Raw genomic sequence first — 23664 nt, forward strand, 5'->3', positions numbered from 1 at the left:
GGCTGCAAGGCAAGAAGAGAGAAATGCCACTTCAGTGGGACAGAAGCTGTTAGGGGGGCTAAGTGCCTCTTTCTTGCTTCTCCAACCATATCACTGGGCAAGTTACAGCACAGAAGTTTTAGGAGCTCCTTCCCTCTCCACTTTGTGATCCAAAGCACTCTCAGTGCAGTCAGAAGCCATACAGTCTGGATGGTTATTCATGGACCTTTGCTGGGCACCAACAAGCACATAAATTCTGAGCAGTACACTCCTGAATGCACCTCCCAGGGAAGCAATAGTCATAGAGAATACGAAGTTCCTGGCAGGAGAATTCTGTATAACTGTCTAAGATAAAGTCAATAAAAATTCTGAAAGAGCACAACTCCATAGAAGCCCATGTTTTAGGGCATACTTTGGGGGTGTGATGATTTTATTGCCATTTGTAGAGAAAAAAGAAGGGAAAAATTTAATTTGAGCTTAACTTCTCCAGCATTTGTTGCTGAAGAATACAGATTTCAGAGCAATTCTTGTTAAGTGACTTTACAGATAAGAACACAATTTATTCCTCTTTTCGTCTGACAACTAACAAAACGTCACTCTCCCCAAAAGTGTACAACTTTACACAACTAAATCTTCTTTAAAGTGCATAGAAAAAAAAAACCTGCATTGAAATACAATTTATTAATTGGCAGTTGTGGGAGCTGAGGATGCTAAGTGTCTAGGGATTTGGAATTTTTATGACATGTACCCAGATTAATAAGAAAAGTTTGATATATGGGGTGGGGGGGGAGTTTTACAAAATATATAAGTGCTAATGTTCACAATACACTGTTTAAGTTTTTTATAGTGACTTGAAACCAGAATATATAGAGTGCTATTAAAATGTCTTGGTTGTATGTGTTAGGCCTTGATAGTATCTGGATTAGCCTTAATTTTACTATTTTTTATTAGATGGAGAATGTGGCTGTGTATCCCAGCATGTGAGTGAGTTTATCAAATACAAGGCAGCAGCCAGAACAACAGGAAATCGCATAAGAAAGCCCAACTCCTGGTTGGCAGAAGCACATTGACCTCTACTTCATGTCACTGGGTTTAATACTTCAGCTTCACTGTAAAAGCTTCTTCCCCAAGCCTGGGTTCATAAACGTGTTAGTGGTCCTTGATGTTCCCAGCAGAGGACAGTAAGGAAAACACAGCCCTGAATAGCTCACATTGATTGCAGCAAATACAGAGCAGGAGGGTCAGAACCATTTCCCAGCCCAGAGCCAATGCTGTAGAACTGAGCAGCTATTCATAGCCACTGGATCCTCTCCAACCCGTGAGTGTAGATCTTCTTGTATCATCTTTGCAGGGAGGAATTGTGCTCTCCAATGCCTCCCACTTGATTCAGATAGACTGTTTATTTGTTTAGTCCTGTAATGATATTATCCACAGGGCTAGAGCCACACAGGGAGGATTAGGAATTCCTGGGGGAGAAGCCGTGTGTTTATTACCCTGACAGCACCGTGTGACACAAGCCAACAGTTATTTGTAGTTGTTCTTCCCCTCTGAAAACTTGGAGCATGAAGCCGTGGGGCGAAGGTGTTGGGTCGATCCGGCGAAGAGGCTGTCACAGGGAACGTGGTAGGATTAGCATGCCAGAAACTCCTTGCTCAACTACCTACAGTCAGCTCTACCTCTGGATGTTTTTAAATGTAAATGACTGGAGGGCGACATCAGAGACCAAAGTCTTTCAAACATTGATAACACTCCCAAACCTGTGCATTCAACTTGTCTTTCAAGAGCATTTAATAAGCCATGCAACGCAGATTTCAGCCGGCTTTAAAAGATAAAAAAAAAAAAAAAAATAAAAGAAAGCTCTGCGTTTTTAAAACAACAAATAAAAAAAAGCGGCACAAAAGCTCTTGCAAGTATGTGCATAAACCCAGAGAAAGGGGAAGAGGGGCCAAGGGGGAGGAAGAAGGTTGTTTGGTTGGGGATTTCTTCCTATTATTTTTCTTTATAAAAAAAAAACGTTTCCTATTTTAATAAATATTTAATCATGGAAAGGGAGGGGAAAGGCCAAAAGTAACAAAGAACTGTAGGTTGTTTAGATTGCTTGGGAACTCCCTCTTCGCAGCTGACCATTGCTACATGTAGGTTAATTTCCACATGGAGCTGGAGAAATTCTATCCCCCGGTTTGTGAAGTATGGGTCAGCCGAAGCATGTTAATCTGTTTAGCATGTGTGCTTCGTGGAGGTGCCAGACCACCGCCGTGCAAGAGCAGCAGCAGCAGCAACCATACTCCTTAGGGGTGGTTAATAAAGACTTAAAGGGAAACAAGTTTATAAAGGTTTCAGTTCGTGCATCGTGCCAGCTTTGGACATTTCAGGCATCCAGCCCTGCGGATCAGAAAGCTGACGAATCCCCGGGCTATTTATCGCTGCCCTAGCAGGCAAAGCGCCGGTGATGCAGCCTGCGCAGCCGGGGGAAGAGAGGGAAGGACCGCAGTGCTGCTTCTCCCCGTCTCCTTCTCCAGCTGGGTCTCCCCAACACTCTAGGGGCACCCCGAGCCCCCGTAGCCCCGCGCACAAGTGAATCGTCACTGCTTTGGGTAGATAGAGATGGTTTTGGAACCTCTATTTTAACCTGCACCTTTCCCGATGCGGAGCCTCACACTCAGCTGGAGGCTTGGAGTGTCGTACGAGCCGCTGAATGAGATAATAGCAAATAAAACTCCATGGGCTTATTCCTACAACCCCCCACAATCCAGGCTAATCAACGTCTCGTCTCTCGCTCGGGGATGAGCTGCGAGACATGTGGCGCTCGGGCTGACACGCCACTTCTCTCTCATATTTTTTTTTTTATTTTCCTTTGAAATTCTAGACACTTATTAAAGCATTTTTAAATAATCAAAATATTTGCTGATGAGTATTTATTTTCACAAGGGTTTTGGTTTGGCTTTTGACTTTCCGTTCGACTATATAGACAGCAGTATTAATTTATTATAAAACCAAATGTGGTTGAGATTATTCTGCCTCGACAGTTGATTTAGGTCATTCGGGAAGTTTTTCTAGTAGATTAAATGAACAGTCACAAATAGACCTCGTTCAAGTTTCAAGTGTGCTTTGCCAGGTATTCTTCGAAGCCAAAGGAAGCCGAGCACTGATGGACAGGAAAAATATCCCGCGAACAGATACATACCGTCGTCGTATCCTGGAAAAAAGGACATTCGTGCAGTCCCGTGGTGTCGCTGTCCTCGCCGTGTTTAAAGCGGCCGAGCGGGCGCTGCACGTCGAAGATCAGAAGAAGCCACGAATTGGGACGGGGTTAGTCCCAGTAATCCGGACCCGAATTAACCCACCCCGGAGGAGATCTGGACCGTGGCCTTTCACTGCTGGGTACTCGGACCCCAACCAGGGGAAGGAACCCCCAGTTTGGACAATCTCCACCCGACAAGGCTTTTTGCAGCTGCCTGGGGAAGCCTCTGCCCGCTCTCCCGCTGCCTGGCAGACCGGCTCCCAGCCGTCCTTCCATACGCATATGCATTATTTCCCTTGTTTCTTCTTCACTTGCAAGGAGCAGTGGCAGTGGTCACCCTCTGGTGTCTGCCAGCTCATCATCGGGTTGGGGTCGGGCTCCTCTCATAGGATCCAACTCCCTCCAAGAGACGAAGCTCAGCACCGAAAGAGCCTCCTGTTATGTTTCCTGGCTTTTCATGGCATCTTCAGTAGTTTACTTTCCCCTGCAAAACTGGGGTTTTTTCACTTTTAACATTTTGGCGGTTTTATTGGTTGGTTGGTTGGTGTGCGGGCACTGTTTAATGTTAGATGTTTCACAGCCTTGCATGCACTTTTCTTATTGCGTTTTTTATTAATGCTGAAAGAATTGGTCGAGACCTAAAGCGTGAGCTAACTTTTATGCTGGCACACCTTGTTGTCCCTGTTACCCGTACTGACAGAAGACATGGTCACTTTGAGACGGGCGGCAGCTCCTTGGCAGGATTTTGCTTCTGAAACCAACCCAACACGTCAGTAAAACCCTCTGGAACTGACATCGAGTGTCCTTAGGCCGAGGTGTGAAGGGGGAAAGTATCAACTTTTTCAGAACAGGATATCCCTCCCAGTTAATGCTTGCAGAGTCAACACACACACGGAGAGACACAGATGTTTTTTAAAATTTCTGGGGGAAAAAAAGATGTGTTCTCTGTTTTCCCCGCTGAAATCTTTTACAAAATGTTATTTCCTTGCGGAGCGTTGGGGAGGGGGTGAGGCAGGGAGAGGGAAGGTAGGAGGGGAGGAGAGGGAAAGAGGAAAGCCTTGGATTAACACTGTCGATTAATGCGAGAAGCCGTTCTCTGCTTAGGGCGTTTAATGCTCTGAAACCCAGTCCTCCTCGAAGGGAACAGAGGGCTCCCCTTAACCATTGCTCCTTGTCCTGAGCAGGCCAGTTCTGGCTCCTCCAACCGGTCACGGAGCACGTGGGGAGATGACATTGTTATCTCAAGCCACTAAAATCCTTCTTACTGCTCTAATAACCTACAACCTATTTTCTTTCCCAGAAGGATCCAGTAAGACCTATTCTGTTTGAAGCAGTTCTGATCCCCGGCCAAGTAAGAGTCCTGCCAGAGGAAGTTTAACAATGAGTTTCAGAGAAATGTGAGTATTCTGCACTTAAAATATGCTCCTGGTCAGAAACCCGGGTGTTCCTCGCTTGGTGGCTCTGCTCCCAGTCATCTCTGCTTCTTTTGGAACAAGGGACTCTCACTTCGGTCAGCAACGCCAAACCAGGAAAATGAGCTTGCAGTTGCTCATGAATAATCGCGATAATTTAATGACATCTGACTCGCAGACCCGTTACATCCAGTAACGGCATCCAGTCGGTCTTTAAGGAGACAGAAGCATGGCATAACTGTGTGCAGACACCAGGTTGGCTTTTTAGTGATAAGGAAAGCTCAGCCGCCTTCGAGCTGGAGCAGTCGCAGCGGCAGCGGGGGTGGGACTGTGCGGGCGGGGAAGGTCCACACTCAAAGCCAACCAGTTGCACGGAAGGTACAGGCAAAGGGTGACGACGGCTTCTTCGTGCTGCTGCAGAGTGGGTGCTAGGTCGCTACAGGGAGGCCAGGCGCAGCCCTCACGCCGACGCGAGGGTGCCGTGGGCACGGACACCCACAGGCGGAGAGCGAGGGGAGAGGGGCGCGGAGCCACTTAGAGTGGAAAAGACTAATTCCGCGGCTGCGAATCTGGCGGGGAGCATTTTAGAGGCGAGGCAGAGTGCCAGTGCTGGAAGATCCTTCTCCGCCTGTGCTGAGACGAGAGGACGGGAACCCGGCTCACACGGAAGGGCCAAAGCGGCGGGGATACCCAGATCCCCGGGCTTTCGGAACAGTCCGACAACACCCTAATGTCGAGTGGGACCACACGCACGGTGACCATCCCCCTGGTATGCTCCACTTCCTGGCCAACAAGGCTGAAGAAAAACCAAAGAAACAGCAACTAAACAAATAAAAAAATCTGCACAACTCAAAACAACAGCACACACAAAAAAAATTGCACCAAAAAAGCCCCGCCAAATAAGGCAACTCCCTCAAAATCGGGACGTGAAATTAGGATTTCACAGGAGGCAGGGCAGGCACGCATCAGTGTCCATGCCTAGGCCGGGGGACGACGCAACCTTCCCGAGCCGCTCGAAAGCAGTCGCTCGAGGGGCTCCTACTTGTCGGCTGGCTCCGCACGGGAGCCACAGACGGGTCCCACGTCCTCGGCTTTACCCGGCGCGGGCAGAGGATTTCCGTGGCAGGACGCCGCTGGCTCCGTTCCCCCGGCCGGCGTGGGGCACGTGTAAGCCCGGTGGACAAGGGTGAGAGATGGCCGTGCCCTCCCGCCGCACTGCCGGCACCAGGCCCGCTTGCCGCGGTTTCTGCACATCTCGGGCTGAACGGGATTACAAAATGCGATATCGTGGGCCAATAAATTCCCCCAGCTCGACGCAGAGTAGGCTTGCCCCTTTAGAAGCTCTCCACCTGTAAAGAGGTATTTGGGTTGTCTCCGAAATAATAAATCCTAGCAGCAGACAATAAAATTTGCTATCACAGGAGTAACAGAAGCCTAAAATATTCTGAACATATTCCCTGAGCAAATAACATAATCCCTGGCACACTAGAACACATGGTTTGCTTCAAACATGTTTCATTTTGTCATCGCATTGAGTGTACAGTATTTCTCTTTGGGTGCAAGAGTGATTGATATCTTTGGAAGAATTGTTTGCAAGAACATGAAAGTTGCCAAAGCAAACACGTTGGAAGGAAGTGTGCAGAAGGGGGAGCAGAAGTATTTGGAGTAGATCTGGGTTTGGGGAGTTCACACAGAGGTGAGACAGCTAGAAGTAGAACAAATAAAAACATTCTGCACACTTCATCTAAATAAATTATATACAAAAATTGCCCTTCTGTAGCCGGCAACAGCACAGTTACCACACTTCCCTCATGCCCTTATAGAATGTGGGCTGGAAGCCAAATTTCTTCAGCTAATGATTTGTAACTTTTGCTCCACTTGAATGAGTCTATTAATATTTAGATCTCTCCAATTCTGCTCCATACAAGCTGTCAGCATTGTTAAACAAAATAATCTATTTACCTTCTGTTGTATGAGTCCAGCAGTGGCTTGCGTGGCTCCATGATGTACATTAATATATTTTTCTTACTCTCCACTGCACCAGCCAAAGGCAAAACTTCACATATTCTGTTCTGACTTTTTAAAAATAATGTTTGACAAAACTCATTAGATAGTGAAAACATTGGGGTGTTAATTTAATAACTTCCTTCCTGAAGGACAAATATTTATCTCAATTCTCTTATCTCTTTCTGCCATCAACATCTGGAGAGAACTGTTGTTCTGACAAACTGAGATTGCCACATCACAAGGGTACTTTGGCGGGAGATGGCGAGGAGTGCGTGTTTTCAGACACGCAGATCGCCGTCTCTCTGAAATCTCCCTTAGTAAAGCCCTTGACCCTTCACGCTTCACCATCCCTGTGGCAGCAGCCCCAGGAGCCCTGGAAAAGGCCGTTCCGCAGTGGGGCAGGGTGGCGTGGGGCCCCTTGAATCAACCTGTTTCTGTCCGAAGCACATGCTGGGGAAAAAAAAAAAAAAAAAAGAGAAATGAAGAAATGTCCACAGTTCCACACATCTTCCCCGCACGCGTTATGACTCTGTATGCCTTCCTGCTCAGAATTTTCACTGAGTTCTGCATTTCAGAGAAGCCTAACCCATCTTCTACCCTCAGCCTTCCCCTCTCTCTTTCCCGCTCCCCCCTCAAAAACATCTAATCTCCCACCACTTGTCTTCTTGACCAGCCTGGGGTGAATGGCACGACTACACAAAAGACATCCTAGGCAAAGGCATAGCCCAGACTAGAAGGAACAGGGGTGTGGATCGGTGTCAGGGCGCAGGTTTCAGCTAAACCTCTCATCCCAGAGCTCTGCCTCTCTGCTGCTTGAAGAAATTCCGCAAGTGAATTTATTAAAGCAACAAACAAGGAAAAAGAACAAGAAAAAAAAGAGAGAAAATCCCGGTGCTAACAAGGAAACTTGCTGTATAACGCCCACGAGGAAAGTAATGTGAAACATGTAAAGTGTAGACAAGCAGCTCAGCCACCTGCTGATTGCGATGGACTACTAGGCACACAGCTGCAGCTGCCCTGAGTCTGGACACGAAGCTCTGTTCTCATCTGCTTGTTTTCCAAAAGAGAGAGGTCACCAGTGTCAGGGTCTATCCTTGGGCTCTAGAAATGCAGACAGTGGTCCTGGGAAGATCCTGTATGCTAAAATAAAGAAACTCTAAAACTCAGTAAAACTCAGCAAACTCTCAACTACCTGTCATTACTTTGGTTCTTAAAGTCCGGGCATGCCTCCTAACTGTGTCTTAGGCACCTCTGGACTTGCATTTCATGATTAAATTCTCTACATTCTGTGCGTGCTGTAGGGATGTAGGCAGGGAACAGCCCATGAGCAAGAGACTAGCCTGCCTTTTGGAGTGTGTGTGTGTGTGTGTGTGTGTCCTCTATCTTACACCCTCAGTAACCAGAGCGGCCCAGCAGCCATGAAAAAGGCTCCTGCTCTACCCCATAGAGGGCAAATTCCTCTCTATGACGGAGGGATCTCCCCTCTCAATCCTGCAGGCGGGTCCTAAGGGAGTCCCCTCAACCCGCAGTCCCCAGTGAGATCCTCTGAGAATATTTTATTAAGAGATGCGCTCTCTGCAGCCGAAAGAAAAAATCTGTTCTCTGATCTGGACTCGCTTTTGGGGGGGGGGGGGTGTGGAAAAGAGGAAAATAAAGTAGATTCTATGTCCCTAAGGGAAATATTTGATCGGTTTTGTCCTTGGGACTCGTCCTGTTGAGTTCACTGGAATTAGACATGATACAGCGTGAGAGGTTCCCCGTATGTCCCTAAGGGAAATATTTGATCGGTTTTGTCCTTGGGACTCGTCCTGTTGAGTTCACTGGAATTAGACATGGTACAGCGTGAGCAGCCCCCCGCCTGGCCGAGGAAGAGAGCGGCAGAGCCGGGACACTGCCTGCTGTGTGAAGCCACCCCGCTTCCCACCTGCCGGCTCATCCGGCTCTCGAGCTGGTCTTTCCCCCTCTGGTAACGTCGCCTGATGACTGGGACGAAGAGGAACAGATCCTCTCAATTCCCTCCTGTTGCCCTCCGCTGCACAAGGTTTCAAGATAAGGTGGCTCTGGAGGCTTGAAAGAAAAGGAAGATCTCAACTAGATTGCTGTGCCTGCCATCCCCGTACTTCTTTCTCTCAGGAGATCCCACCTGCCAGAGGCTCAGAGGGGCATCTCCTGGGACAATACGGGCAGAACGGGATGTGGATATTTTGGATATTTTTCCCTGGTAGATTGGACAGTTTATTCAGAATGCACATCGCATCGTTCTCAACAAGAAGAGCAAGAACAACAACAACAGCAACAACAACAACAACAACAACAACATAACAAATTAAATCCCGACTTTATTTTCTGCTGCCAATACTTGGTACACTGTAATCACCAAAGGCCACAGGGTGAAATTCACACCACCAACCCCTACCGACCCGATGGTACTGACGGGGCCGCCGCTGCACCCCTGTTTGCTGGCACGGTGCACTTCCCCGGGGCCAGACCCAGCTGTCGCAGGCTCTTAGCCTGCCAAGTCATGAGTGTGAGGCACTTTTGGTCATACCTATCCCGTAAATTAAGTCATCTGTGTAACAGGCTTGTGTTAATGAAGAGAGCATCCTTCTCATCCCTTCCCCTGCCGGCACCAGTCGTTGGTTCCCCTTTATGAGGATAAAATGTGTCTCTGTAGTACGGGGAAGGAACAGAGCAGCAAATTCGCGTGATGCCGGACACTGAAGTGCTGGGCTGCCTTTCCCGGGAGCAGAGCGACCCGAGGGCTGCCCACGCCCCTCCGCAGACCCCGCGGGCGCACAGAAATGCTTGTGTGCGTACTGAGGTGCTCTGCGGTGTGCTCAGATTAGAGATGGAGGCACAGGAGGCACAGGGTACCCCGGGGAGGGATTTCCAATCGTCCTTCCTCGGCTCAGCCCGGCTTATTGGAAAGTGCTGCTCTGCGTTGGGCTTCCTGCAGGCAACGTTTGGGGGACAGGAGCCGTCACTTCCGTGGGTGACTTTTCTCCACCCTCCATCCTCCCCTTTTTTACTGCACTGCTCTTCCTGAACAAGGCCGGCGGGGCACAGCGAGGAGGAGAGTGGGGCAAGAAGGGAGCCGGTCTACACGCTCCGCACCTGTGCATGAGAAAGGAGGACGGCGACGGCCTTTCTTTCCCCTTCCCGACCTCCTGACTGGCTTGCAGCAGGCAGCGGAGAAGGAGCTGCCCAGCCTTAAGCTATCCCGACCACTGAAAAGGAATCCAGGAGGAAGAGCCTGTGCCTGCTGTTAGGGAGGGAGCAAACATAACGCTTGGGGAGAATGACTTTGGCATAGCGTCATTTCTCTGCCCCCCTTTTTATAGCTCCGTTATCTTCCTCTCCTTTTCAACCCCCTCCCTCCCCCCGCTTCTTTCTCTTTTGGAGGTGGGGGCGGGGTTGTGGGGAAAGAAGAAATTCTGCAGAAAAGCCAAGCCCGGGAAGGAGTTCCTTTTGACTGCTCAGGGTGATCTATCCAGGCCCTCTAATTAGAGAGGGATCCAGGGTGGCATTAGTTTCCAAACATTTTAATCGAGCTTTAAGCAGAGCTCTTTTCAATAGCGGGAGATAAATGTAGCAACTGTTACCGTACCCCTGAATGGCCACCTCCCATGGCGGGCATTCAGCTTTCCTTTCAGAAGCCCTAAGCAGTTTAGTCTATGGACTCAGCAACACTCCACATATCTTCTAATTAGTCTAATTAGAAAGGTGGATTGATAGATACAAGGAAGACACAGTTAAGTTAGCAAGATGCTCAATGCTACCAGTATGTGCCGGGGAGCTGCTTGTTCTCAGTGTGGAGAAAAAAGAGATAAATGTGAAAAAAAGAAAAAAAAAAGAAAAAAAGAGAGAAAAAGAAAAAAGAAAAAAAAGAAAAAAGGGAAAAGAAAAAAAAAAAGAAGCAAGAGAGGGAGAGATAAGGAAGAAGAAAGAAGAAAGAAGAAAGAAGAAAGAAGAAAGAAGAAAGAAGAAAGAAGAAAGAAGAAAGAAGAAAGAAGAAAGAAGAAAGAAGAAAGAAGAAAGAAGAAAGAAGAAAGAAGAAAGAAGAAAGAAGAAAGAAGAAAGAAGAAAGAAGAAAGAAGAAAGAAGAAAGAAGAAAGAAGAAAGAAGAAAGAAGAGCCTGACAGGAAGAACAAGTCCAGAGAAATTCGACGGGAAGGAGCTGCTGTCTCTTAATTGAAGGGGAGACTTAACTGAGGTGTTTCTCCTGGCTGAGTTTTCCCCCCATCTGGGCTGGAAGCACTCCTCGCTGGACGGCACAGTCCCGGGCCCATTGGACACCACTTTGGCTGTGCAGGCTCTTTCCTGGGATACGGGGCCCGGGGATCACACAGATAAGGAGGGAAAGGAAGAGAAACAGAAGGGGCCGAAAAGCGGCCACCTCGACCCATCACCTCCCGTGCTGTCGCCGGGAAGACGTCACCCTCGGAGACCCGTCGAGGGGAGGCAGCACGGGTGGTTCGAGGAAGGCTGAACCTTTAATTGGGCGATAAATCAGGGAGAGGAGCATAGGGCAGTGCACGCAGGTGTCAAAACAGAGGAAAAGTCGGCCGGTCAACACGACAGGGCAGGGCCTCCTCTCTCCCTTCCCCGTTAATGTCTCCGCGTTAACTTTCCTGCCCTCAGACTGGAGGGGAAGAGGAGGGGAGAGGGACAAAGCAGAGCCCGCGTATCTCGAGTCATCTCGGGCCACGGTGGGGAACAGGGCCGTGCGTGCTGTATTCTATGCTCTACGTTCCGAGCAGGTTTGTGCACCTGTGGGCCTTCTCCTTCTCTTTCTTCTGCCAGGCCTGTACAAAAGCCAGCAAGAGAAGTTCGGGAAATGCCCCCACCTCTCATTTCGGCATTCTGTGATAATTGAACTCCCAGTCCTCTCCCTCCCGCTCTCGCTGCTCCTTCCCCAACCTGCCTTTCTCTGCACTTGCTCGATTTCTGGCAGATTGAGATTACGGACCAAATTATGAATTATTTCAAATTCGGTACTTATCTAGGGAAAACGGTGTGCATAATGTATCTGTGATTACAATCCAGCCTGTCAAAGGCTGATTTGATCCCTAATCAAACTGCTGGTGAAAGGGAGATTCGTAGACAAAAGGAAACAATGGAAGTCTCGTTAGATCATTTTTCTGGACATTGTTTATGGTCTGGAAGGGATCAATCGTTTCAAAATGTTAGGAGTAAAAATGATCCTGTGTGGAATGCAGCTAATCCTTTTAAGTTCCTGTCAACTGTTTCCACTCAAAGAATCCGATTTTCCAAATCAAAGGTGCAGAACTCAATTGCCGAGGGATTTACAGCGCCGGCACCGGGCTCCCCTCACCCCACACGCCCCCGCGCGCCCCACGGTGGGTGTCGACGGCAGGACAGGACTGGGCTGAAGGTTGTCCTCATCGGGGGGAGTAATGAACCCAGAGTGCTCCGTCGACAGCAGGAGTGGTCTGCTCTACCGGCGGGCGGCCGAGACAGCCCTGTTAGAACGGCTGCGTACCTGGGGCCGGGAGGAGACGCAGAGCACGTCCCTCCTGCCGGTCTACCGGCAGCGCCCTCGGCTCCGCCCCGACACGGCCACGGGGTTTGTGCTGCTTACCCGGGCGAACCGCGCCGTCTTGCAGCTGCAGCCGCAGCAGCATCTCCGGGACCGGGTTCAAAATCTCTGGTAGAAGCCCTAGGTTTGGCTTGCCCGTGTGTGTTAGCGTGTTGTGACGGACTCCTTCTGGGTGGGGAGGAGGCTGGCAGGGAAGAGAGTTTTTCGAAAAGCAAAAACATCCACTCCACACCTCTTGTCAGTAGTCCCGCTCCGGTGCGTGGGACGGGAGATCTGCTTTAGAGGCGGACGGGCAGGACTGGGGATTCCACTGAAAATCATGTCCCGGGCAGCAGATGTTTGAGCACCAGGAGGAGAGACATCGGGAAGGAAGTAGTGCCGAAAGCGATCTAAAGCGGTTAATTTTCAGAGAAGGGCCACCCTTTGGCTTGTCATACAGAAGCGAGAAGTAGAAGGGAAGAGATCTGCTGTGTTGTGCAAGCGGGGCCTCCGGCTGCCTAGCGCTTGAGGGGGCAGTGAGAGGATACACATTTGCGTGGACTGCCCCATAGGCAGCGCCGTCTGCATAGAGAAAGACAGGTTAAGGACTTCCATGAAGGAGGGAGAGCCCACCGAGCAGCCTCAGACGCTTTTGCACAACCAGGATGGAAAGAAAGTATAAATTATTCTTTCCATGGTCCGTAATTTCTGATACCATCCACTTTGGAGCAAAATCACCTGATATAGCTGTCCCTCCTCACTCGGCACTGGACATCTTTTCTCCTTTTTTTTTTCCTCACCAATGGTTCTTTTAATTGTCTATTTATTCTGTTCTCCTCTATCCTCCCCCACCCCACCCGGCTTGTGCAGCAGACAGGTGGAATTTTGCTGTATACTCGTATATTAGAACGCTATCTGTTTCGTCTGGTTGTTGCTGAATAAGCAGACGTGACAGTGTTTATTTTACGAAAAGAAAACCCAGGGAAGTCACCTCATTAATCTTGATTGTGTGTATTTAATGTATCTCGTGTATACAGGTGCACATGTACTCTCCTGCAATGAAACTAGAGAAGCAGTCCTACGACCACAGCGGTACGAAGAGACATTCACGAGTTTTAAGAGGACTTGACAAAGCCTGGGCATTAGCAGGAGCGATGATCGCAGTTGTGCTACAGTTGTGCGGGCACTGGACGGTGATATCACCGGGTGCGAACACACTCCCGAATGTTCACAAGAGTTTCGACGCACTCACATATTTTTCTATTCCACGCAGGGGACAGAAATATCTTCGGATTGACCGTAGATAAGTCTTAAGACTTTCCCAGTCTCAAGAAATGAATTAATACAACAACTGCATTATCTAATTATCCTTTTGCTTCTAACATAAATTGCATAATCTATCATCTAAATATGGGGGCCCGCGGATTTCTGCATGCCGTTTTACTGCATCAGCGAAAGGGAAACAGAATCAATTCAACAGGTCTCCTGTGGCTTGGAGGAAGGGCAAGTTTAATTATTTTGATTAGAAAAATAAAAAACCCGCAACCACAAATTTCCTTCTGAATTCAGCTGAGCGGTAGAATTTCTGAAATTGATGAGACATCGCTCTTAAAAAAAAAAAAAAAAAAAAAAAGAAAAAAAAAAAAGAAAAATAAGAAAAGTGCCTTTCGTCCAGTGCAGTCCATATGTTTTTGTTCATTTTGGGCATTACGGTGCCTAGCCGATAGGTCTCTCTGTGGCTCAGAGCGCAGCGGGTGCCTCTGTGTCTCTCACTGAGATAGTTGGCGGAGCAGGGGAGCTGCACTAAGGGCACATCTTCGTATGCTATGCATCTTCCGTGGGCTTCCCGCGGTGATTCCCGCAGACACGCTGCCGGGTGCCTTTCCGCTCCTACGATCGGGCTCGGCGGAGCACCTCTGAAGCCGCGGAGGCTCTGCCCCGCTGCGCGGCCGCGCACAGCCCTCGGTGCCACCCGCACTGCATCAGCCGGGCTGGTCGCGAGCTTGGCCGAGGGGCTCCCCGTGCGTGCCTTCCCAATCCCGCAGCCTTTGCCCTTGTTGTTTTCAGTCGTGCTGGTAACTGAGCGGTGAGCCGAGACAGGCAGCTGGGAAGGGGCCGGCGTGTTTCCAGGGCCGGCTTCCCGCAGTACACCTCCAGGCGGAGACTGGCGGCGGGGAACAGAGTTCTTCCGCAAGTTAAAAACATGAGCAAGATGCTTACCGACTTGGAATTCGTGTTAATTTTTCCGTCTTTCCCCAAAATCGGCGGGCACCATCTGTGCAATGAGGCACTGAGCACAGTTGTCGCCGCAGCGTGGATCCGGCAGCAGCTTGTTACCTTCTGAAGTGCCATTCTCCTGCACACACGTACACATACTTCTGCGTGAATGTCTCCTGGGTCGTGCTTTGCAGCGCAGGAAGGGGCAGCGAACAGAGACCTCAACGGCCGCTACCCGACGTGACTCTCATGGTGAGGGTTGCAGAGGAGAAAGGACTTTTGGAGAAGGGTGGAGAGGCCCTGCAGTCACCTGCAGCAGGCTACTGGAGGTTGAGGGTGAGGAATGGCAGACACCTACCTGATCGGGATGCACCCAGCTGTGGGCACGGGGCAGCCGGTCCCCGCCGCTGCTTGGGTTCTGATGGTGCGTGCAGCCCATCGCCGAGGGAAGCAGGGGAAATACCACTGCAGGTGGGGGAGACACAGTGAACAAGCTGAAAAATGGATCTGCATTGGTTATCAAGTTGCAGAGCAGAGACGGTTTGGCCACAATCATAATTTCCATTATTTCTGTCAAATACAATATTATCAGAACTACTGCAGTACTTACTGTAAGTACTGAGGGAAAGTATTACATACGGCGTAGAGTCTCCAGGCTGTGCCAAGGGACAGTCAAACCAGATCCACTTTCCCACAGATCCCTCAAACAGGCCTCAATCTCTACGGGGGTGATCGTGTGCTCTGCCCGCGCCGCCAGCGCTGCAAGAAAGGGAGCAGCTGAGAGCAGGTGAGGGCCTCGCCCCCCTCTTTCATTTTCCAGACTTGGTGATGGGGCCTGGGTATTTGAAACCAGCCTGCAAGCAGGGGATGTGCTCCCCGGTGACCCCAGGAGTGCTTCTTACGGCACCTAAAATACAAACCAGACCGAAGGTGTGGTCCGAAGGAGGTGCGGGTGGGGAAGGTTTGTGTTGAGAGCAGCTTCGAGGCCGGGGAGCTGTGCACGGGAGTCACGGGGCTCGGCCGGACCCCCGGGCTACCCTGTCCATCGCAGCCCACGGAGGTGTCGAAAGAGCAGGCACAATGACCAAGACCTCTGCACAAGGCAGTGGGAGCGCTCCAGTGGGAAGGGAGCAGTGTGTGGACGTGCAAACTAATCATCTTCAAAACCAGGGAGGGAAGAGGAAACCTCTTTTATAGGGGATGTGGGAAGGGACCTAACACAGTCCTGCTTAAAAGAAACGTTATACAAGATGCTTGAAAATAAATAATTTTTTAAAAACCTAATTAAAAATATATAAATCACCCACCAGAAACAAAGAACTACGTGGAAGGAAACGTTTCTGGATAGAGACACTGTGTGTGGCATAAAAGACGATTGAATACATAAGGGCTTCATTAAATTCCCAATAGATAACATTTGGTTAAATCTATGCCTAGATTAAAACTCCGCATAATAGCACCACAAACTAAAAAGTTTCTTTTTGTGTGGTCCTTCAGGATGAACTGATTGAAACATTAGCCCCCTCATAGAGCAATTCCCTTCCAATTCAGATCCAGTAATTCGTCTCTTAGCCCTACGGGGATATGATGAGCAAGGAGACGGGTTAATGGATCCACACTTTGGGAGGAGAAGGAGGCGATGCTATACTGCATGTCCCACCAGATTGTTTATTAGGGCCCAGACTGTTTTGGAGGAATTGATCGTCCGGGCTCTGTCCTTGCGAGGACACTGTCAGCCTCTCTGTTAGTCTTGAAAGCCGCAGAGAGCACGGCGGGCCATTAGCATGAGAAAGGGGCGCTGCGGACCGACGGCGCTGCGAGCTCATCAAAGGGCTGTGGGGCCGGGGCTTTTCTGGCGGCACCTGCTCCGGGACAGCAGAGGGGGAAACAGGGACCCTGGGGACCGGGACCGAGGCTAGGTGGCTTCCCCGCCAACTCCAGGAGAGCAGGCAAAAGGGTCCTTCACCAGCACCCCAGACCTCCCCCTCGCCCCCGTTTTTTTTTACAGAAAAAAAAAAAGAAATCTATACCACCTACTGCAATCTGCTCCTGTCAGCTTCCCTACCAATTCCCAAGGGAAGGTCTGGTCCGCACGAGATGCAGGCAACAGGCAAAAAGCGCGAAAGGAGCAAGTGGCCAAGCAGTTTGCTTGCCATATACCTCCGAGGAGACCTGAAGGACGGGCGGTGTGCACACTCGGACCCCACTGTCCACCGGCATGGGCCAGGCTGGGCTCTGCCTGGGGGAGGTCGCCGGGGTCCCCAGGGTCTACTGCGGAGAAGCCAAGAGAAACAAACACAGAGTGGGTCGCCGGAATCTACCCTTCACATGTAACTAACTGCTCGTGAAGATAGCAAGGAATCGAGCAGATAGACCCCAGTCTGAGGGCCAGCAGCATCCCTCCTCAGGGAGCCTCGCACCGCCACACGGCCACAGCTGCCTTCTCCCCTGCAAAACTGCCTTTTCGAGGTGGACCTCTGCTTAGCTCGGTACTCCGCGCTGCACCGGCCCGTCGGCCCGGCGCATCCCCCGGCCAGTCCCGGGGTTAGTGAATTAATCGGTCTCTCGTGAAAAAGACGTGCTCTCCCCGGAGGATACGTACACGGTGCCTCTAGGGCATTTTCCCGTTTTAGAAATTAGAAAGGACTTTACTTCTTTTTCTGCTAAGGAACCCGGGACACCCAAAGAGGTCTCCCAGCTCCAGACTGCAAATGGAGACCAGCAGAGACCTTATGCCCAGTCTTTCTGCTTTCGAAATACACTATTTTAACACAGCATTGCTACAAACAAAACGGAGAAGCACCACTTTTCTATCTACGAGAATATTTAAAACCAAGGTGACAAAGTACTTCTATATGTAAAAGCCCCCCTCACTCCAAAGAGCACTAAGAAACATCCCTCCCTTTTAAAATTTCTTTTTATTATGAAAATGTACATAATTGATCCCCGAGTCTCCTAAATTGTTATAAATACAGTCGTAGTTGAAAAGCCTCCCTGGTTTGAAAAACGTGTGTTCTTAGCACAGCAAGCATTCACATGCCCACTCTTAAAACGTGCGATTCTCTTTTCCATGTCTAATATGGAATATTCGAGGCCGGATTTTTGGTTAAAATTTTTTAAAGTCTATCAGATAGATATCAATCGACCTTGTGCTGTTAAAAACGACGTTTGGAATCAGAAAAGCGGCACTCATGGTTTGTTTTCTACATTTAAATATCCTTACTTCGACAGCTTATACACTTCATCAACTCGTCACACGAGGATATTACAAAGCGCATTTTATATTTTATGTATTGAAAAGTAGAAACACATGCCACTATTATCGTCAAAGAACCATAAGTGTCTAGAACAAATCTCTCTTAAGTTCAATGCATGCCCTTTATTAGTAGAATTTTCCTTTGGGCCTCTTGGAAACCAAATTGATGCAGTTGTGATTTAAAACACACCCAAAAGTATAAAAATAGTTTTAAACCGGCTTTTTAATCAATCCCCTGATTGGTGCCTTACAGAACTGGGCTTTACTCCCTCCAGAGAGACCTATTTCTATTTATCCCCTCTTTCGTTCCTGCTGTTTTTTGAAGAGTGTTTTTGTTTTGTTTTGTTGGTAGTTTTTTTTCTTGGTGTTCTGGGGGGGGGGGGGGGGGGAGGTTTGTTTTTTTATTGTTTGGCATGTTTGGGGTTTTTTTTGTCTTTCTTTATCTGTTAGGGTTAACAATGCATTGACTGCAAAGATCGTATTTTTATTTTCTTCTTTGCGGTCAAATCTGCGCATAATAATTTTCCACCTATAGAATATTTCTTGACTATTCTGCTATTAATCCCAAAGAAAAAAATATCAGTGTCCCAAAGAAAGGAGAAGTGCTAAGGAGGGAAGGATCCAAAGCCAATTGTTTGGCTGAGCTCCTTTGGTCTTTGGGTTTGGTTTTGATTTTTTTTGTTGTTTTTTTTTTTTTTTGAAAATTAAAAATTTTATTTTTGAAAATGTGTAAAAATTTTACATTAAAATGGTACAATAATACTTGCCAGTAATTTTAACAATATTCCTTGTAAAGAATACGCATAAAGTACAAAATAAAAAACTCCGTAAGTCTATTATAATACAAAACACAGGTTAAAATAAGAAATGATAATCTTGACTTTCTTCTGTGTAAACACGTTAATCTTTTCTTTTATAAAAGTACATGAGACAAGTGTACTAAATGAAAAAGTATTGCTCTGCTGTCCTCCCTCCAGCCTTTTTTTTTCTCCTGTACATTATTGTTTTCAAGCTCCTAGACCTGAGAATCTCTGAACTTTAACGGTTTAGAGACATTATTTATCACCATGTTTGTTTCTTTTTAAGGAGTAGCGAGTAACTTTCCGATGTAGTGACCGCCTGCTCGTGCAATATCTAAATCTACACCTGGCTTTGCACTAGTGAAGGTCACGGGAGGTCCGTCGCTCGCGGCGTACGGCCCCCGAGCCCCGTCACAATTATCCCCACGCAAAGACAGGCAGCCCCTGCGGGCAGCGTCCGCCGGGCGTCCGAGCGGCGGAGAAAGGAGATACCCCAGATCCTACCTTCGGAAAGACTCCCAAACACTTAACAGTTAGAGATCCGTGCCGCGAAGCCGGGGGTGGCAGGCAGGGTGGCGGCGGGGGGCAGGCCGCTCCCGGCGCTCCCCAGCGAGCGGGCCAGCGCCGCAGCAGCGTTCGACTGCGAGGCGCAGCTGCTGCCCGCTCCGGGGCCGGGGCTTCCCCCGATGATGCTCTCGATGGAGAAGGGCGAGCGGGACAGCGCCGCGCCGCTGCCGGGCTTGGCGGAGTGCAGCGAGGCCGCCAGCGCCGGGCCCAGCGGGTGCGCGTAGCCGAAGGGCGTCCGTGCCAGCTCGGCCGCCGGCAGCAAGGGGCCCGGGGGGGCGGCGGCGGCGGGGGGCAGCGCCGCGCCGGGGGCGCTGCCGGGGGCGGCAGGGGGCTGGCGGGGCGGAGGAGAGGGGTGGTGGAAGGCGAAAAGGGCGGAGTGGGGGTGGTAAGGCTGGAGCTGAAGACCGTAGCCGCAGCCGTAGGGTCCGTAGGCACAAGGCGGCTGCTGCGGAGGCTGCGGCGGAGGCTGCGGGAGGAAGGCGGCGGGGCCCACGGCGCGCAACAGAAGCTCGGGCGCCGGGAGCTGTTGCCGCTTGAAGCGCTTTCGGCGGCGCAGGAAGCTCCCGTTGTCGAACATGTCGGCGGATTCGGGGTCCAGCGTCCAGTAGTTGCCCTTGCCAGGATTGCCGGGCTCCCGGGGGATCTTGACGAAGCAGTCGTTGAGGGAGAGGTTGTGGCGGATACTGTTCTGCCACGCGGGGAACTTCTCCCGGTAGTAGGGAAAGCGCCCGCTGATGAACTCGCAGATCTCACTCAGCGTCAGCCTCTTCTTGGGGCTCTGCAGGATGGCCATGGTGATGAGAGCGATGTAGGAGTAGGGCGGCTTCACCAGGCTGTTCTTGCCGCCGCCGTTGCCCGCCCCGCCGCCGCCGCCGCCGCCGCCACCACTGCCCGCCCCACCGCCGCCCGCCGTCGCCTTCTGCGGGCCAACCCGCGAGGGGGGCCGAGAGCCACCGGCGGCGCCCCCGCCGCCCGTCCCGCCGCCGCCGCCACCTACGCCTCCGCCTCGCACAGGCGACCGCGGCAGCAGGGCGGCGGCGTGGAGATCGCCCACATCCTCCTCGTCCTCTTCCTCGTCGTCGTCCTCGTCCTCCTCCTCGTCCTCGGCGTAGGAGCGGCGGCGGCGGCGGGGCTGTGCCTCCTCGTCGTCCTCCTCATCGTCCTCCTCGCCCACCACATCGATGTCGGTCTCCTCAGCCAGCGTCGACGCCTCGGACATCTCCGAGCTAAGGGTCATGGCGCGGCGGCGGGGCAGCGCATCGGTGGCGGCCGGCGCAGCGCGGCGGGAGAGCGGGTGCTCTCCCCGCCACCGCCAGGCCTCCGCTCCGCTCCGCGGAGAGCCGCCCCGCCGCCGCCACTGGCAGGCGGGCCGCTCCGAGCCGCGCCGGCACCCAGCGCCGCTGCCGCGCCTCTGGAGCGCTCCCGCCGCCCGCTCGGAGGCGGCGGCCGGTCAGGGTTTTGTTTCAGGGTATTTTTGCTGCCGTTTGGATGTCTTTCTTTATCTTTTTTCCCTCCCTTCCCCCCTTTTGGGGATATTTTTCGCTTTTTTTTCGGTTGGGATCGGTTATTGTGGGCGCAAGAAGGTTGTGCCGTCGCTCCTGGAAGTCGGTTACCCCTTCTTTCTCCTCACCTCAGGCGTCAGACATTAATGGATGCGGGGCAGGAGGGAGCGCGCCTAGTCCTGGGAGGAGGAGAGGGGAGGAGGCTGGCGAGGAGGGAGGGCGTAGGGGATGGCTTGCTGGGCCTTAGGAAACACGGTGAAAAGGCTGGGGCTTAGTCCCAGGGAGGGCGGCCTTCCTCCCCGCCTTATAGCGAGGGGGCCATCACATGGCTCCCAGCGTCAGACCCTGGCGAAGCGAGCGGCGCCGTGTCTCCCCCCTGCCCAAGAAGGGCGCCTCAACACCGTCCCGGCCCCCCCGGCCTCACCTCATCCAGAAGGGGCTCTGAGGGGGGGGTCGCGGGGAGACGGGTGCCATATTTAGCGGAAAAGGGGGAAAATAAAGATAACACTTGACTCCGCCGGGGGGCGGGGGGGAAGAAAAAAAAAAAGTGCAAGTCTGTCAGAAAATATAGGAGCACCTTCACAGAAACTGTCCGGAGAGTGTAGAAGCTTCGTATTTTCCGGGGCTGCCCTCAGAGATGGGGTCCTGCTTCCCGTGGGAAGGAAGGGGAAAAAAAAATACACCGGACAGGGAGATGGTGAGTTAATAAACTTCATACTTCCGTCCGCGGAATGGTTTAGAGATATCCTTCCCTACTTCTCCCCCGCCACCCTAGAGAGTTTAATTTACTTTAGAATGAAATAAAATATCTCTCTATATCGACCTCACAAGCTTTAAAAGAGCAGCCTCCTAAACACACCACTATTCTGAGTTTAATTGTAAGGCTATGGTTATTAAAGAGAGAGAAGCAGCTACCTCCATTATGAGAAACACTAACAGAGAATTAGCGTTATCTCCTTTGTATGCAAAGGAAATAAATTCACTGTCCTTTAGAACAGGACTTTCGCTTTAAGTAGGAGCAACACCCTTGAGAAAGCAGCAGAGGATTGCTTGCTAATTTAGTGGCACTGTTCCCCTTTTCAGGTGATCCATGCGAGGACAGAAGACCGGGCCCCCTTTATGTAAGGGCTGGCAGGGGAAAAAAAAGAAACAAAAACAACACCAAAGAACCCAAACAAAATAAAACCCCCACAAATTTGGACAGAAATGCAATTACCATGGTCTTAAAAAGAAAGGCTTTGAAAAATCCCATCGTTCCCAGTTCTGGCAGGATAAACCGCAAGCAGGATCCGACTGGTATAGGAGTAGGGGAACATTTCTTTCTTAGGGAAAAATCGTTGTGAGAAGGGCAGACTGATGGATAAAGCCTTATTGATCAAATCTCGCTTTGCAAACAACGTACACACCCAATTTCTTGAAATACGTTTTCGATATATTGTCCTAACCCAAAGCTACAAGCCACCCTGTTTCAAATCCAGTTCCATGGATTTACAACATAATCCTTTCTACTATTTCCAAATAATCCTATTTACATTTTGTTCACTACTAAGGCGCCTGCAAGACAATACCACCAAAAGTTACAAAACGGGAGGGGGGGGGGGGGATGGTGGGAAGAGAAGGAGAAAAAGGGACATCTAGACCCAAACTATTTTTTTTTTCTGTAGAAAAATATATATCCCTCGAGATTTACAGTTCCTACAGTTCATAAAATCACTCTTCGAAATAGTTTTGAGGTCCCAGGGCAAGCTACTAAAAGAAAGGCAGACAGGATTTTTCGTCTTCAAGACGTTTTTCATATTTCCAAAGAGTTAGTATTTTAGCTTTCTGCTTCCTTCCCCCTCCCCTTTTATTATTTTTCTTCTCCTAGCCTGAACGTTTAAAACCATCTTAAAACAATCCAAAAAAATAATGCTCTTAAGTATGAAGAACGGTGAAGTTTAAAAACGCATGGGGAAGAACCACTGTAGCGACAAACCAAAAGAGCCGGGGTCTGCCCTCGATCCTCTGCTAAGAGAACACACGGATGTTTCACTGATCGTGTGACACCGGCGGCTCCTCGACAGCACCGAGTTCCCGGGAGCCTCTGCTGGGGTGCGGATCTTTCTGGACGTGGCCGTTCGGGGTGGCCTCGGGGCGTGGTGGCGCGGACCTCTCTGGAAGGTTTGGGCAGCACTGCTCTCGTCTGTCGCTGCGGGGTGTGTATGTTGTGTGTGTGGGCTGCTGAGGGGATTCCTTTTTGGGGGTCAGTTGAGTCAGCCTCCAGTGCGGGCAATTAAGACCTGATGTTACTTCAATCCCTGGAGATTGCGAAGTGTCTTCAGATCGTTCCCGTCCCAAACCCTGCAGGTGCCGTTTCAAAAAGGCAGGAAAGAAAAGGACGAAGGCGAGCAGCGGCTCAGCCGTGAGTGGCATTTCCCTTGGTAAAAGCTGGCCAGCGGCGGGGCCGCGGGCTTTGCCCTGTCCCCCACCTCGCGGCCGGTCCCGCTCCGCGCCGCTCCGCTCCGGGCGCTGCTCCGCTCCGGGCGCTGCTCTGCGCGGACAGGGGATGCCATCTACCGGCAAGGAGCGCCGGCTGTGGGACGCCGTGTGCGGGGGCAGGGGGTCAGGCGTGGCCTCCCTGTCCAAAGCAGCCCCCGAGAAAGGCAGGGTCGGACAAGAATCCCCCACTCAGCGACTGAACGGGACCCCGAGACCCTAAAAAAAAGCAGTTTGGAGGGGACCTAAGAACAGCCCCTCCGCGAAACGCGTGGAACTTCCTCGACCACCTTACAACCTCTGTCCTGCCACTCTCTGCCCATACCCAACTACCAAACGACCACTCTTGACTCAGGATCTCAGGGCCTGTCTTCTAGGGTTTCCCTGCTAGCTGTGAATCATCTGATGTACCATGCACCTAAAACCACGGTTGCACAGAAGCAAGATGAGAAATACAGTTACCTAGCTACAGTTTATACTTTCTTTATTGTTTGGACCTATTACAATTAATAATAAATTTTAAATTAATATGAATTCTAATTTTTTGTTATATATTATACACACAATTCCTGTATGCATATACAGAACATTCACATTTTATCAGAGTAGCCCAGGCCTTTATTAAAAATCGAAAATTACCCTGGGCACTATTTCAGGCATTTTTCAAGC

The 23664-nt window shown here is 50.5% G+C and overlaps 1 protein-coding gene across 1 annotated transcript; it reads right to left on the reverse strand.

Annotated features, from left to right (window-relative positions):
* Window positions 1-17294: 17294 nt before the first annotated feature.
* On the reverse strand, window positions 17295-20255 carry FOXD1 (forkhead box D1). The gene has a single exon (XM_005522719.2). It carries the CDS (start codon window positions 20253-20255, stop codon window positions 18978-18980), a length of 1278 nt encoding a protein of 425 aa, XP_005522776.2. The 3' UTR covers window positions 17295-18977.
* Between the last annotated feature and the right edge of the window lie 3409 nt (window positions 20256-23664).

The sequence above is a fragment of the Pseudopodoces humilis genome, chromosome 4 (assembly GCF_049639895.1).
Source record: "Pseudopodoces humilis isolate 2021_Gansu_Grassland_sample_001 chromosome 4, ASM4963989v1, whole genome shotgun sequence".
Lineage (NCBI taxonomy): Eukaryota > Metazoa > Chordata > Aves > Passeriformes > Paridae > Pseudopodoces > Pseudopodoces humilis.